Raw genomic sequence first — 14,891 nt, 5'->3', positions numbered from 1 at the left:
AAAGTACGAAATTTTCGAAATGTCAAGACCCATATCTCGGGAAGTATGGACTTCCCCCCGGAAAATTATATATCGTTGTATTCAGGATGCCAAGGGCTATCTAGTGTAAAGTTTTCAGTCCGATCCGAGAGGTGCCCCTAAACGACATTTAAGCCAAATTTTTCAATAGAATGTTTTGTTGTTTAAATTTTTTTGTCCCAAAAAAATTTTTTGGGTTCACAATTTTTTTTTTAAATTTTGGAAATTAAGACTCACCTCACAATAGCAGCTTTCCCACAACAATGGCAATTAAAGCAATTGCAGATATTCCAATTACGCTCCACATTTTAAGTTTTCCTATGAAAATTATTTAAGAAAAGTTGTTAATTAAATTATTTTTAGTTGTGTGTTTACAGGCAATAAACAATACAAATGACAGCTAAAGACATAGAAGATAAATGTAAATGGACTTACATACAAATATGCGACTCCTTTTTCCGTTAAGAAACACCAAAGTGAAGATGAATTTAACGCCCACAACAGCACAGGTTTCACATACAGTAATAATGGTGTGGTGGATGAATGGGTTGGTTTTTGTGAATGTTGTTTGTAATAAGTTTTCGGCGGGAGTTTTTTGTTTTGTTTTTAATGTGTATTTGGACATTGCAGTTTGTGTGAAATGTTGTTATCCTTTTTTGAAGTGTGTTACAGACGATCTCATTTCTCATAGAAAATAACAGCACTAACTGATGAACTTGACATTTTGACTTAACATATTCTTTACTCTGTGATAACAGTATGTAAGAAACATAACATAGTCATCCGTCTCTGTGTGAACAGTATGTTAGAAACTTTCTTTTACAAGCTCTGTTTGGTACTCACAGAGTGTAGGTGGGTGAGTGGGTGGTTGTTTTGTATATGTTGCACGTTTGACAGAGAAGAGATTGCAATGATTTGATTAAATGAGAGATAGGTACAGATGGTTTTCATGATATTTATATGTTTACATTTGTTTTAGTTTAGCATTTTAAACTATTTTTGACAATTATGACGGCACAAAACAGGAAAAATCGTTGCAATGTAAATATTTTCAACGCCAGTTTTGGATACACGGCAGATTTATTTTACATCATCCGATAAATAGAATGTCATGTGGTATGATGAATATTTTTATGAAAATACACAATAAACAGATATTTGTTGTTGTTTTTTTAGGTGATTTGTTTTTGATGGTATAACGTAGAGTGGTAGTTGGAACAGTTAAGAGACACTATCGATTTTCAATGGAATTAGATTTCAGCAGAAGTTTTGGAAATACCTCCATCATTGCCTGCGTTGCTAGGCAAAGTAATATTACGACCATAATTATTCAGGAACTCTATGATGATACCATTGGACCAGCCAAAACCTTTTTGCACTTCATATTCACCACCTCCACCGTGGCCACCAAAACGTTCGGCATCATACTGAAAATAGAAAGAAAAATGTTAACCACCATCCTAACTGTGTAAATTCATCCCCCAACACACCTTTTCAAACATGGTCCTTGTCTCCTTATAGGCCTGGAAATTGGACTTAACCCAACGATGACCCCATCTGGTAGATAATTCCTTAGATTCGGTGGTGTTCAAATTCTCCAAACCTTTAATCAACAAATATTGCATTGGTGGCCAAACATTTGGGAAATCCCACTGTTCACCGGTCCTATAGAAGGTATTTGGTACACCACCGGGGTATTTATCCAATTCCAACTTTTCAATATATTGCAAAACTGATTTGGAAATTTTCTCGGTATCACTGAGGTTATAGGACTTGGTCCAGAGGGGGGCCAAATTGGTGGGTACAAAATAGTTTCGAGGCTTGTTATTGATTAAATCATAATCGAGCCAGACGCCGGCTTCTTCGTTCCAATGGACAGCCTCAATGGCCTGAAAAGAAAACAAATATTAGGAGAAAAAAAAGACACATTCCACTAAGGCAAGTTCCCACAGGAAATCACATATTCAGCCAGGCTGAATAAAACTATCCGTAGGAAAATTTCCTAAACTCTGTTCTATACCTCCAAAATTTTCGCTGCCTTCATTTCATATTCCTCCGCCTTGGCCGTATTGCCAGCCAGTCTAGAGAATTCTGCAATAATTTTGGCATTCCAGTGAAGAATTGCATTCAGCTCAACTGGTACAATGGAACGTGTCTTCAGATGTGTTAAATCTCCTTTTTGTTCACCTTGATCGTTGATAAACCAACGCGATGTAAAGTCCATGCCAGATTCAGCAGCAGCTTTCAGCTCAGCATAGTGCTCCTCTTTTTCATGATCGGTAGCAAAAGCTTTGGCGGTTTCAATATCTTCACTATATGACTCGGGACGTGGCCCTGGCGATATACCTCCATAAGCGCAGACATTGTAACCCCTGGCCTGTACCGTGTGATTGTTCATCCAATATTCAAATTCATGTTCCAATACCTCCAAAGATTCTACAGCAAGTTGGGTATCATTGGTGAATTCTACATAGGACTTGATCATGGCTGCCAATAGTGGTGGCTGGGATCTTTGGGCATAGTAAATACGTCCGCCATTGGGTATGAAACCAAATCTACGGACAATGGACATGAAATTCTCCAACATGCCACGTGCCGTGTGAGTCATTTGAGAGTAGAGCAGGCCACGAATGATCCAAAATGAATCCCAATAGTAAAATTCAATGAATCTACCACCGGGCACAATGACGGGTTTATCCACGGGGATAATGGAATAGAAATGGGGATTGATGTGAACATCGTCGATCATTTTACGTCCCAAATCTTTCCAAATGGCATTCAAATCAAATCCCCACTGCTTCAAGTCGGGATCCTGGATGTTGTCAAGAAAGGCAGGATGTTCTATCCAATCGGTGGGAACCCATGGAATAAATTCTTTACCCAATTCATCGAAATTATTCTCCACAAATTCGCGTATTTCATCTTGAGTTGGTTCATTATTTTTAGCGGCCATAAATGTTTTGAAGCGGGCAATGGTCTCATCTGGGGTATTTTTAAGTTTCATATCGACAAATGTTTTGGAATCGGCAAATAAATGGGCCATTTGTACGGTGTGCAGGAGTTCGCCATAGCAATAGATTTGACTGAAAGAGAGGAAAGAAAAATAACACAGGGATTATTAATGGGAAAGATAAAAGAACATTGCCTATAAATAGAAAATCAATGAAAATTGTTATAAAGGTTCTTTTAAAGCTAGCTTGAATTTGAAATATCACTATTCGTAAAGAAATCTAAATTTTAGCCCAGCTGAATTGAAGTTTTCCTAAAGAAAACACAATTCAGCTAAGCTGAACTGAAGTTTTCCTAAAGAAAACACAATTCAGCTAAGCTGAATTAAAGTTTTCCTAGGGAAAACACAATTCAGCTAAGCTGAATTAAAGTTTTCCTAGGGAAAACACAATTCAGCTAAGCTGAATTAAAGTTTTCCTATGGAAAACACAATTCAGCTAAGCTGAATTAAAGTTTTCCTATGGAAAACACAATTCAGCTAAGCTGAATTGAAGTTTTCCTATTGAAAACACAATTCCGCTAAGCTGAATTGAAGTTTTCCTATAGAAAACACAATTCAGCTAAGCTGAATTGATGGTTTCCTATAAAAAACACAATTCAGCTATGCTAAATTGATGGTTTCCTATAGAAAACACAATTCAGCAAAGCTGAATTGGAGTTTTCCTATAGAAAACACAATTCAGCTAAGCTGAGTTGAGTTGAAGTTTTTCTATAGAAAACGAAATTCAGCTAAGCTGAATTGAAGTGTTCCTCTATGATTTGTGTCTTAATGAGTTAAAACACTGACCTTAAGAACTTTTGGCATGATTTGTCCACTTAACATAGTTCATTTCTTATTAAATGTCAAATGACACACATTCTGAGACACAAAAAAAGTTCAATGTCAAGGCAATTAGAGTCATAAACAATGTTTATTGTATATGAAAAATTCTTAATTTAATGCGTTTTAATACAATACCGGTATTAATTTGTTGTTATCATGAGGGGCCAAAGACCCCCAACGCCATAGCTGAGTGATTGCATGTACTGATGGACGTGGTGTTATAATTGTTTAACTTAATAACCAATTGTGAGCATTAGAATTGTTCTGAAACGCACAATTCTTCATGTCGTGTGGCTGTGATTTGCCAGTGTGAGTCACTGATTGTGAGCGTCATTCATTCATAAATTCGAAAGTGAAGCTTTACAATAGAAAGTGTTCATTTTCGCACAGAAAAGCTGTTATCGAACAACTTCTCGTATAGAAAAGTTGTTATCGAACAATTTTCCGCAGAGAAAAGTTGTTATCGAACAACTTTTCGTAAGGAAAGGTTTTATTGAACTACTTTTCGTATAGAAAAGTTGTTATCAAACAACTATTCCTATAGAAAACTTGTTATCGAAAAAATTTCGGCAGAGAAATTTTGTTATCGAATGACTTTTCGTATAGGAAAGTTGTAATCGAAGAACGCTTCGCATAGAAAAGTTGTTATCGAACAACTTTTCGTATAAAAAAGTTGTTAACGAACAACTTTTCGTATAGAAAATTTGTTATCGAACAACTTTTTGTATAAAAAATTTGTTATCGAACAACTTTTCCTATAGAATCGTTGTTATCAAACAACTATTCCTATAGAAAACTTGTTATCGAAAAAATTTCGGGAGAGACATTTTGTTATCGAATGACTTTTCGTATAGGAAAGTTGTAATCGAAGAACGCTTCGTATAGAAAATTTGTTATCGAACAACTTTTCGTATAGAAAAGTTGTTATCGACCAACTTTTCCTATAGAGAAGTTGTTATCGAACAACTTTTCCTATAAAAAAGTTGTTATCGAACAACTTTTCGTATAGAAAAGTTGTTATCGAACAACTTTTCGTATAGAAAAGTTGTTATCAAACAACTTTTCGTATAGAAAAGTTGTTATCAAACAACTATTCCTATAGAAAACTTGTTATCGAAAAAATTTCGGCAGAGAAATTTTGTTATCGAATGACTTTTCGTATAGGAAAGTTGTAATCGAAGAACGCTTCGTATAGAAAATTTGTTATCGAAAAACTTTTCGTATGGAAAAGTTGTTATCGAACAGCTTTTCGTATAAAAAAGTTGTTAACGAACAACTTTTCGTATAGAAAATTTGTTATCGAACAACTTTTTGTATAGAAAATTTGTTATCGAACAACTTTTCCTATAGAAACGTTGTTATCAAACAACTATTCCTATAGAAAACTTGTTATCGAAAAAATTTCGGCAGAGAAATTTTGGTATCGAATGACTTTTCGTATAGGAAAGTTGTAATCGAAGAACGCTTCGTATAGAAAATTTGTTATCGAACCACATTTCGTAAATAAAAGTTGTTATCGAACCACTTTTCATAAAGAAAAGTTTTTATCGAACTAATTTTCGTATAGAAAAGTTGTTATCGAAAAACTTATCTTATAGAAACGTAGTTATCGACTTTTCCTACAGAAACGCTGTTAGAAACGTTGTTATAGAACAACTATTCCTATAGAAAACTTGTTATCGAACATATTTCCGCAGAGAAAGGTTGTTATCGAATGACTTCTCGTATAGGAAAGTTGTAATCGAGGAACGTTTCGTACAGAAAAGTTGTTATCGAACAACTTTTCGTATAGAAAATTTGTTATCGAACAACTTTTCCTATAGAGAAGTTGTTATCGAACAACTTTTCCTATAGAAAAGTTGTTATCGAACAACTTTTCGTATAGAATAGTTGTTATCGAACAACTTTTCCTATAGAAAAGTGGTTATCGATCAACGTTTCCTATAGAAATCTTGTTATCGAACAAATTTCCGCAGAGAAAGGTTCTTATCGAATGACTTTTCGTATAGGAAAGTTGTAATCCAAGAACGTTTCGTATAGAAAATTTGTTATCAAACAACTTTTCTTATAGAAAATTTTTTATCGAACCACTTTTCTTATAGAAAATTTGTTATCGAACCACTTTTCCTACAGAAAAGTTGTTATCGAACAACTTTTCGTATAGAAAAGTTGTTATCGAACAACTTTTCGTATAGAAAAGTTGTTATCGAACAGCTTTTTGTATAGAAAAGTTGTTATCGAACAAGTTTTTGTGTAGAAAAGTTGTTCTCGGACAACTTTTCGTATAGAAAAATTGTTATCGAACAAGTTGAAGTTTTCCTATAGAAAACACAATTCAGCTAAGCTGAATTTAAGTTTTCCTATAGAAAACACACTTCAGCTAAGCTGAATTGAAGTTTTCCTACAGAAAACACAATTCATCTAAGCTGAATTGATGTTTTCCTATAGAAAACACAATTCAGCTAAGCTGAATTGAAGTTTTCCTCTAGAAAACACAATTCAGTTAAGCTGAACTGAACACAATTGTTATCGAACAACTTTTCGTATAGAAAATTTGTTATCGACCAACTTTTCCTATAGAGAAGTTGTTATCGAACAACTATTCCTATAGAAAACTTGTTATCGAAAAAATTTCGGCAGAGAAATTTTGTTATCGAATGACTTTTCGTATAGGAAAGTTGTAATCGAAGAACGCTTCGTATAGAAAATTTGTTATCGAACAACTTTTCGTATGGAAAAGTTGTTATCGAACAACTTTTCGTATGGAAAAGTTGTTATCGAACAACTTTTCGTATAAAAAAGTTGTTAACGAACAACTTTTCGTATAGAAAATTTGTTATCGAACAACTTTTTGTATAGAAAATTTGTTATCGAACAACTTTTCCTATAGAAACGTTGTTATCAAACAACTATTCCTATAGAAAACTTGTTATCGAAAAAATTTCGGCAGAGAAATTTTGGTATCGAATGACTTTTCGTATAGGAAAGTTGTAATCGAAGAACGCTTCGTATAGAAAATTTGTTATCGAACCACATTTCGTAAATAAAAGTTGTTATCGAACCACTTTTCATAAAGAAAAGTTTTTATCGAACTAATTTTCGTATAGAAAAGTTGTTATCGAAAAACTTATCTTATAGAAACGTAGTTATCGATCGACTTTTCCTACAGAAACGCTGTTAGAAACGTTGTTATAGAACAACTATTCCTATAGAAAACTTGTTATCGAACATATTTCCGCAGAGAAAGATTGTTATCGAATGACTTCTCGTATAGGAAAGTTTTAATCGAGGAACGTTTCGTACAGAAAAGTTGTTATCGAACAACTTTTCGTATAGAAAATTTGTTATCGAACAACTTTTCCTATAGAGAAGTTGTTATCGAACAACTTTTCGTATAGAAAAGTTGTTATCGAACAACTTTTCGTATAGAAAAGTTGTTATCGAAAAGTTGTTATCGAACAACTTTTCCTACAGAAATGCTGTTATCGATCGACTTTTCCTACAGAAACGCTGTTATCGAACAACTTTTCCTATAGAAAAGTGGTTATCGATCAACGTTTCCTATAGAAATCTTGTTATCGAACAAATTTCCGCAGAGAAAGGTTCTTATCGAATGACTTTTCGTATAGGAAAGTTGTAATCCAAGAACGTTTCGTATAGAAAATTTGTTATCAAACAACTTTTCTTATAGAAAATTTTTTATCGAACCACTTTTCTTATAGAAAATTTGTTATCGAACCACTTTTCCTACAGAAAAGTTGTTATCGAACAACTTTTCGTATAGAAAAGTTGTTATCGAACAACTTTTCGTATAGAAAAGTTGTTATCGAACAGCTTTTTGTATAGAAAAATTGTTATCGTACAACTTTTCCGATAGAAAGGCTGTTATCGATCAACTTTTCCTATAGAAACGTTGTTATCGAACAACTATTCCTATAGAAAACTTGTCATCGAACAAATTTCCGCAGAGAAATGTTGTTATCGAATGACTTTTCGTATAGGAAAGTTGTAATCGAAGAACGTTTCGTATAGAAAATTTGTTATCGAAGAACTTTTCGTATTGAAAAGTTGTTATCGAACAACTTTTTGTATAGAAATGTTGTTATCAAACAAGTTTTCTTGTAGAAAAGTTTTTATCGAACAAGTTTTTGTATAGAAAAGATGTTATCGAACAACTTTTTCTATAGAAAACTTGTTATCGAACAATTTTCCGCAGAGAAAAGTTGTTATCGAACCACTTTTCGTAAAGAAAAGTTGTTATCGAACTAATTTTCGTATGGAAAAGTTGTTATCGGACTAATTTTCGTATAGAAAAGTTGTTATCGGACAACTTTTCGTATAGAAAAGTTGTTATCGAAAAACTTATCCTATAAGAACGTAATTATCGATCTACTTTTCCTATAGAAACGTTGTTATCGAACAACTTTTCCTATAGAAAAGTTGTTATCGATCAACTTTTCCTTTAAAAACGTTGTTATCGAACAACTATTCCTATAGAAAACGTATTATCGAACAAATTTCCGCAGAGAAAGGTTGTTATCGAATGACTTCTTGTATAGGAAAGTTGTAATCGAAGAAAAAAAAATTGTTATCGAACAACTTTTCCTATAGAACCTTTGTTATTGAACCACTTTTCCTATAGAAAACTTGTTATCGAACAACTTTTCTTATAGAAAAGTTGTTATCGCACTTGTTATCGGACAACTATTCTTATGGAAAAGTTGTTATCGAACCACTTTTCGTAAAGAAAAGTTGTTATCGAACCACTTTTCGAAAAGAAAAGTTGTTATCGAACTACTTTTCGTAGAGAAAAGTTATTATCGAACAAATTTTCGTATAGAAATGTTGTGAACATGTTTTTGCGTATAAAAAAGCTGTTATCCAATAACCTTTCTTATTGAAACCTTTTTCAGCCGGGCTGAATATAGTTTTCTATTGGAAAATGTTCATTCAGTTTTTTTGAATAAGGTTTTCTTTTGGAAAATGTTTCATTCATTCTGGCCAGCTGAATTTGATTTTTCATGGACAAATATCAATTCAACCCAGCTGAATATGGCTTTATTGAAGAAAATTACAATTCAGCTTAGCTGAATGTGAGATATTTAAATATTTTTGCACATAATATTCATTCTTATTGCGCTGCCGCTTAATTATTTTTGCCGACACGTCACTTTATTTGTTTTGGTTAATTATTGTTGTTATGCTTTTCTTACAAATTTTAATAGCCGTTCTTGCACGACTGCATCATTTTTAACTTTCAATTTTAATTAATATATATTTCCATATTAGTTTCTTCCTCACTCACTTCCTGATCGTTGGATTCACTTACCATGCCTCAACTTCACTTTGATAGTCTCTTCTTTGTATGGAATTATCACTGTAAAAACTGCGAGCGTTAATTGTGGTGGGCGTATAGCAGATATTTAACAGGAACAATAACAGGGATAGCCTTAGAGGCTGTAGAAGACTTCGTCGCGTAATCATTGTTGCACTTGGAATTTATTTATTATTTTTTTTTTTAATTTTTGGTTATACACTTTTAGTTTTGTTAAATTAATTTATTTATTTTTGTTGCAATTATCTTTTTTATTAATTGTATTTTTAATTAATTTTTATTAATTTAATTTTTTATATATATTATTTTAACTAAAAACTTAACTTTTCCCCCTTTAAAAAATTACAAAAAATATATCCCTAAATAAAAAAATGCTCTGTTTATTACGACTGACTGACATCGGCGGTCAGCCGTTTAATACTTCTAATTGTAGAAAGATTTGTGTCTTTTATATGCAGTCCATATTTTGTAATGGAGAAAAGTTCACCGCAGAACTGAGCAGAACGGAACAGAGTCGAGTAGAGTCTGCTCGTGTTTTATTTTTTTTTTTCGTTTCGTTATAAATTTGCACGATTACTTCGCTTATAACAATTTTTTTTATTCGCTGTTTGTCTGCCGTTGTTGTCACTTTAATCGTCAGTTACTCGGGCTATTGTTATTGTCGTACTAAGTGTATTGCTAAAATTGTCTCTCAGCTTTAAGTACTTTTTTTGACTGGGTTTTGGGTTTTGCAAATTGTGGCGTTGATATCAATTGAGGTGGAGAGAGAGAGGTCGCTTGGGGTGGTATGTTTTTGTTTTTGAGGAAGAGTGAGATTTTGATCTGTGTCATATGTTTGTTGTTGAATATTCATTAAAAACACATGCATATTACTACATGAATTAAAGAAATTGACGTACATTTGCTGGTTACTTGGTTGGCTGGGTGGACGTTTTGAATGTCATGGCATGACACCTTTGTTGACATTCTATTACACAAAAGATAACATATCACCTTGCAAGTAAAACTATTTAAATAATTGGGCAAAAGAAGTTGTAAGCCAAATGTGATAAGCCAATGCAACAATTGAGGGAAGCCCTATAGGGCTTATAACCGTAAAAATATAAAAAAAAACAAGAGGTACTTCCCCCTCAATAACATAACAGTTGCATGCTGTGCACCACCTGGGTGGTGCACTAATTTTACAATTCAATGCTGGTTACAACTTTTTACATTTAATAAAGGGTAATTTTTGTATGTAATAGTTCCTATTATAAGAAAAAAATCCCACAAAAAACCTAAAGGCCTCGACACATAAGCGGCTGGCTTTCTGGCTAAAGTCATTTCTGGGAAAGGAATAAAGAAATGTCAGAACCACATTTGAATTAGGTCGAACTTGGTCTTTAGTCTTTTACCAGAAATGACTTCAGCCAGAAAGCCAGCCGCTTATGTGTCGAGGCCTTAATTCATTCATGCCAAATATATGTTTACCGTATTCAGCCAGGCTGAATAGAAGATTTTAAACAGGAAAAACGGGTAAATTTCTTCGATAACAACTTCTCTATACGAAAAATTGTTCGACAACAACTTTTCTATACGAAAAGTTGTCCGATATCAACATTTCTATACGAAAAGTTGTCCGATAACAACATTTCTATACGAAAAGTTGTCCGATAACAACTTTTCTATACGAAATGTTGTCCGATAACAAGTTTTCTATACAAAAAGTTGTCCGATAACAACTTTTCTATAAGAAATGTTGTCCGATAACAACTTTTCTATACGATAACAACTTTTTTATACGAAAAGTTGTCCGATAACAACTTTTCTAAACGAAAAGTTTTCCGATAACAACTTTTCTAAACGAAAAGTTTTCCGATAACAACTTTTCTATACGAAAAGTTTTCCGATAACAACTTTTCTATACGAAAAGTTGTCCGATAACAACTTTTCTATACAAAAAGTTGTCCGATAACAACTTTTCTATAGGAAAAGCTGACCGATAATAACTTTTCTATACTAAAAGCTGTCCGATAACAACTTTTCTATACGAAAAGCTGTCCGATAACAACTTTTCTATACGAAAAGTTGTCCCATAAACACTTTTCTATACGAAAAATTGTCCGATAACAACTTTTTGATACGAAAAGTTGTCCGATAACAACTTTTCTATACGAAAAGTAGTCCAATAACAACTTTTCTATACAAAAAGTTGTCGATAACACAATTTCTATACGAAAATTTGTCCGATAACAACTTTTCTATACGATAAGTTGTCCGATAACAACTTTTTTATACGAAAAGTTGTCCGATAACAACTTTTTTTATACGAAAAGTGTTCCGATAACAACTTTTCTATACGAAAAGTTGTCCGATAACAACTTTTCTATACGATAAGTTGTGCGATAGCAACATTCCTATACGAAAAGTTGTCCGATAAAAATGTTCTATACGAAAAGTTGCCCGCTAACAACTTTTCTATACGAAAAGTTGCCCGCTAACAACTTTTCTATACGAAAAGTTGCCCGCTAACAACTTTTCTATACGAAAAGTTGCCCGCTAACAACTTTTCTATACGAAAAGTTGCCCGCTAACAACTTTTCTATACGAAAAGTTGCCCGCTAACAACTTTTCTATACGAAAAGTTGCCCGCTAACAACTTTTCTATACGAAAAGTTGCCCGCTAACAACTTTTCTATACGAAAAGTTGTCCGATAACAACTTTTCTATACGAAAAGTTGTCCGATAACCACTTTTCTATACGAAAAGTTGTCCGATAACAACTTTTCTATACGAAAAGTTTTCTAAACGAAAATTTATCAGCTAACAACTTTTCTATACGAAAAGTGGTCCGCCAACAACTTTTCTATACGAAAAGTGGTCCTCCAACAACTTAAAACGAAAATAAAAAATTATGAATTTCACAACTGAATTTCTTCAGATTCTTTTCTCAATTAAAAAAGTTACTTTTCTCTCGCCCAAAGAGAACTCATATCTGTCGTTGACAACACTACACTTTGTAATTATATTATTTCTAGAATAAAGTGATATAAGAATGTCCTTGTTGCTCTACTTTAGTTAAATATTTGATTTGAACTTTAATTTTTAAGAAATAAGATTGTCATTACGCTTGTCAATTAAAAGGTTTACAAGTGTGTCAACATTAATTGTTTCTAAAGTAAAAATTCAATTCAACAATTGTTCAAATAGTCATGCAAAGTGTTTGTTATTGACTACAACGGCGATAAGTTCAATGTAATTGGTAGTATTGTTAACATTTTGGGTCAGAATAGTGATGATACATTTCAGGGCCAAGAATAGGTACGTAGGACGTACGACTATTGTTCAGCTGCTGTAATTGTGTCTGATGTATCATTGTTTCAACTTACTCTTGGGGTAATTCCGATGAACTATAAACGGAAGAAGAAAAGACAAAAGAAAATATATTTATTAGCAATACAAATTTAAAGAAAAAATTCCGGTAAGAATTGTTATTTCCTAGAGCGAACGAGCGATAGGGCAGATGTGTGTTTGTGTGTCTGCATTAATTAAATAAATATGCAAATCACGGGATATTGAGGAATTTGTATAACTGTTTTCACTTCCAAATCGACTTAGACAGAAGACGAAAACAATAATTGTTTATAAAACGTGATCTTATTCGATTTATTAAATAATTATTTACAATTTCTGATTTCCCAAATCCTCCTTAAATAATTCAAACATTTTGATTCGTTCCAAGAATTATAAAAATTATGTGACATTTGACGTTTTTATCAAAAAGATCAACGACGATTTACGGAAATAAAAATGCATTTCAATGTATTGATACTCTTCATGTTGTGGTTGCTGACATTACACATTCTAAACTATATTTAATTAATTGTATAAATATTTACAACAAATTGATGCTTGAATAGCTGGTGACAATTATAAACAAACATGAGAAGTAAATGAATTAGTAATTGAAACTGTTATATAAGTTTCAATAATGTCACAATTAGCACACAAGTGAATAACACTTTGGCAACTTCAATTGTTAATCTATCGATTGGGTGCTCAGGTTAACTAACGGATGCATTTATTAAATACGTCATATAGTGCCGATGACATTTCCTATCAAACTGAGATTTTGCAAGAGCCTTTAGTGCAGTAAAGATATTCGATAACAAAATTTACAAGGCTAAACTTGATCGATAAAAACTGGTTCTATGAGAAAAATTGTTCGAAAGCAACTTTTCTATACGAAAAGTTGTCCGATAACAACTTTTCTATTGTCCGATAACAACTTTTCTATACTAAAAGTTGTCAGATAACAACTTTTCTATACGAAAAGTTGTCAGATAACAACTTTTCTATACAAAAAGTTGTCCGATAACAACTTTTCTATACAAAAAGTTGTCCGATAATAACTTTTCTATACAAAAAGCTGTCCGATAACAACTTTTCTATACGAAAAGTTGACCGATAACAACTTTTCTATACGAAAAGTTGTCAGATAACAGCTTTTCTATAAGAAAAGTTGTCCGATAACAGCTTTTCTATAAGAAAAGTTGTCCGATAACAACTTTTCTATAACAAAAGTTGTCCGATAACAGCTTTTCTATAAGAAAAGTTGTCCGATTACAGTTTTTCTATAAGAAAAGTTGTCCGATAACAACTTTTCTATAAGAAAAGTTGTCCGATAACAAATTTTCTATAAGAAAAGTTGTCCGATAACAACAACAACTTTTCTATAAGAAAACTTGTCCGATAACAACTTTTCTATACGAAAAGTTGTCCGAAAACAAATTTTCTATACGAAAAGTTGTCCGATAACAAATTTTCTATACGAAAAGTTGTCCGATAACAAATTTTCTATAAGAAAAGTTGTCCGATAACAACTTTTCTTTACGAAAAGTTGTCCGATAACATTTTTTCTATAAGAAAAGTTAACCGATAACAACTTTTCTATAAGAAAAGTTGTCCGATAACAACTTTTCTGTAAGAAAAGTTGTCCGATAACAACTTTTCTGTAAGAAAAGTTGTCCGATAACAACTTTTCTATAAGAAAAGTTGTCCGATAAAAACTTTTCTATACGAAGAGTCGTCCGATAATAACTTTTCTCTACGAAAATATGTCCAATAACAACTTTTCTATACGAAAAATTGTCCGATAACAAATTTTCTATACGAAAAATTGTCCGATAACAACTTTTCTATAAGAAAAGTAGTCCGATAACAAATTTTCTATACGAAAAGTTGTCCGATAATAAATTTTCTATACGAAAAGTTGTCCGATAACAACTTTTCTCTACGAAAAGATGTCCGATAACAACTTTTCTTTACGAAAAGGTGTCCGATAACAACATTTCTCTATGAAAAGTTGTCCGATAACAACTTTTCTATACGAAAAGTTGTCCAACAACAACTTTTCCTATATAAAAGTTGTCCGAGAACAACTTTTTCTAAAGAAAAGTTGTCCGAGAACAACTTTTTCTATAGAAAAGTTGTCCGATAACAACTTTTTCTATAGAAAAGTTGTCCGATAACAACTTTTTCTATAGAAAAGTTGTCCGATAACAACTTTTTCTATAGAAAAGTTGTCCGATAACAACTTTTTCTATAGAAAAGTTGTCCGATAACAACTTTTTCTATAGAAAAGTTGTCCGATAACAACTTTTTCTATAGAAAAGTTGTCCGATAACAACTTTTTCTATAGAAAAGTTGTCCGATAACAACTTTTTC

General features: G+C 32.5%; 1 protein-coding gene across 21 annotated transcripts in view; it reads right to left on the bottom strand.

The window, feature by feature from the left end:
* Treh (Trehalase) overlaps window positions 1–14,891 on the bottom strand; it is a 70,522-nt gene that overhangs the window by 8,724 nt on the left and 46,907 nt on the right. For 5 of the 21 annotated variants that reach the window (XR_012413093.1, XR_012413092.1, XR_012413091.1 and 2 more), the window contains 5 exons: window positions 9,180–9,431; window positions 2,039–3,101; window positions 1,509–1,907; window positions 454–1,445; window positions 256–336 (listed from right to left, as the gene is read on the bottom strand). Coding sequence is in view for 10 of the 21 variants with exons in the window: in XM_073988685.1 (XP_073844786.1) it covers window positions 257–336; window positions 1,298–1,445; window positions 1,509–1,907; window positions 2,039–3,101; window positions 9,180–9,334 (1,845 nt within the window). In the remaining 11 variants the exon portion in view is untranslated. Of the gene's footprint in view, window positions 1–255; window positions 337–453; window positions 1,446–1,508; window positions 1,908–2,038; window positions 3,102–9,179; window positions 9,862–12,553; window positions 12,575–14,891 lie in introns of those variants that run through there. The other 16 variants (XM_073988685.1, XM_073988684.1, XM_073988688.1 and 13 more) reach the window with 7 other exon arrangements.

Source organism: Musca autumnalis, unplaced genomic scaffold (genome assembly GCF_047663935.1).
Source record: "Musca autumnalis isolate F117 unplaced genomic scaffold, ASM4766393v1 scaffold_5, whole genome shotgun sequence".
Lineage (NCBI taxonomy): Eukaryota > Metazoa > Arthropoda > Insecta > Diptera > Muscidae > Musca > Musca autumnalis.
The sequence above is the reverse complement of the archived record's forward strand: the minus strand, read 5'-3'. Positions and strand labels throughout refer to the sequence as shown.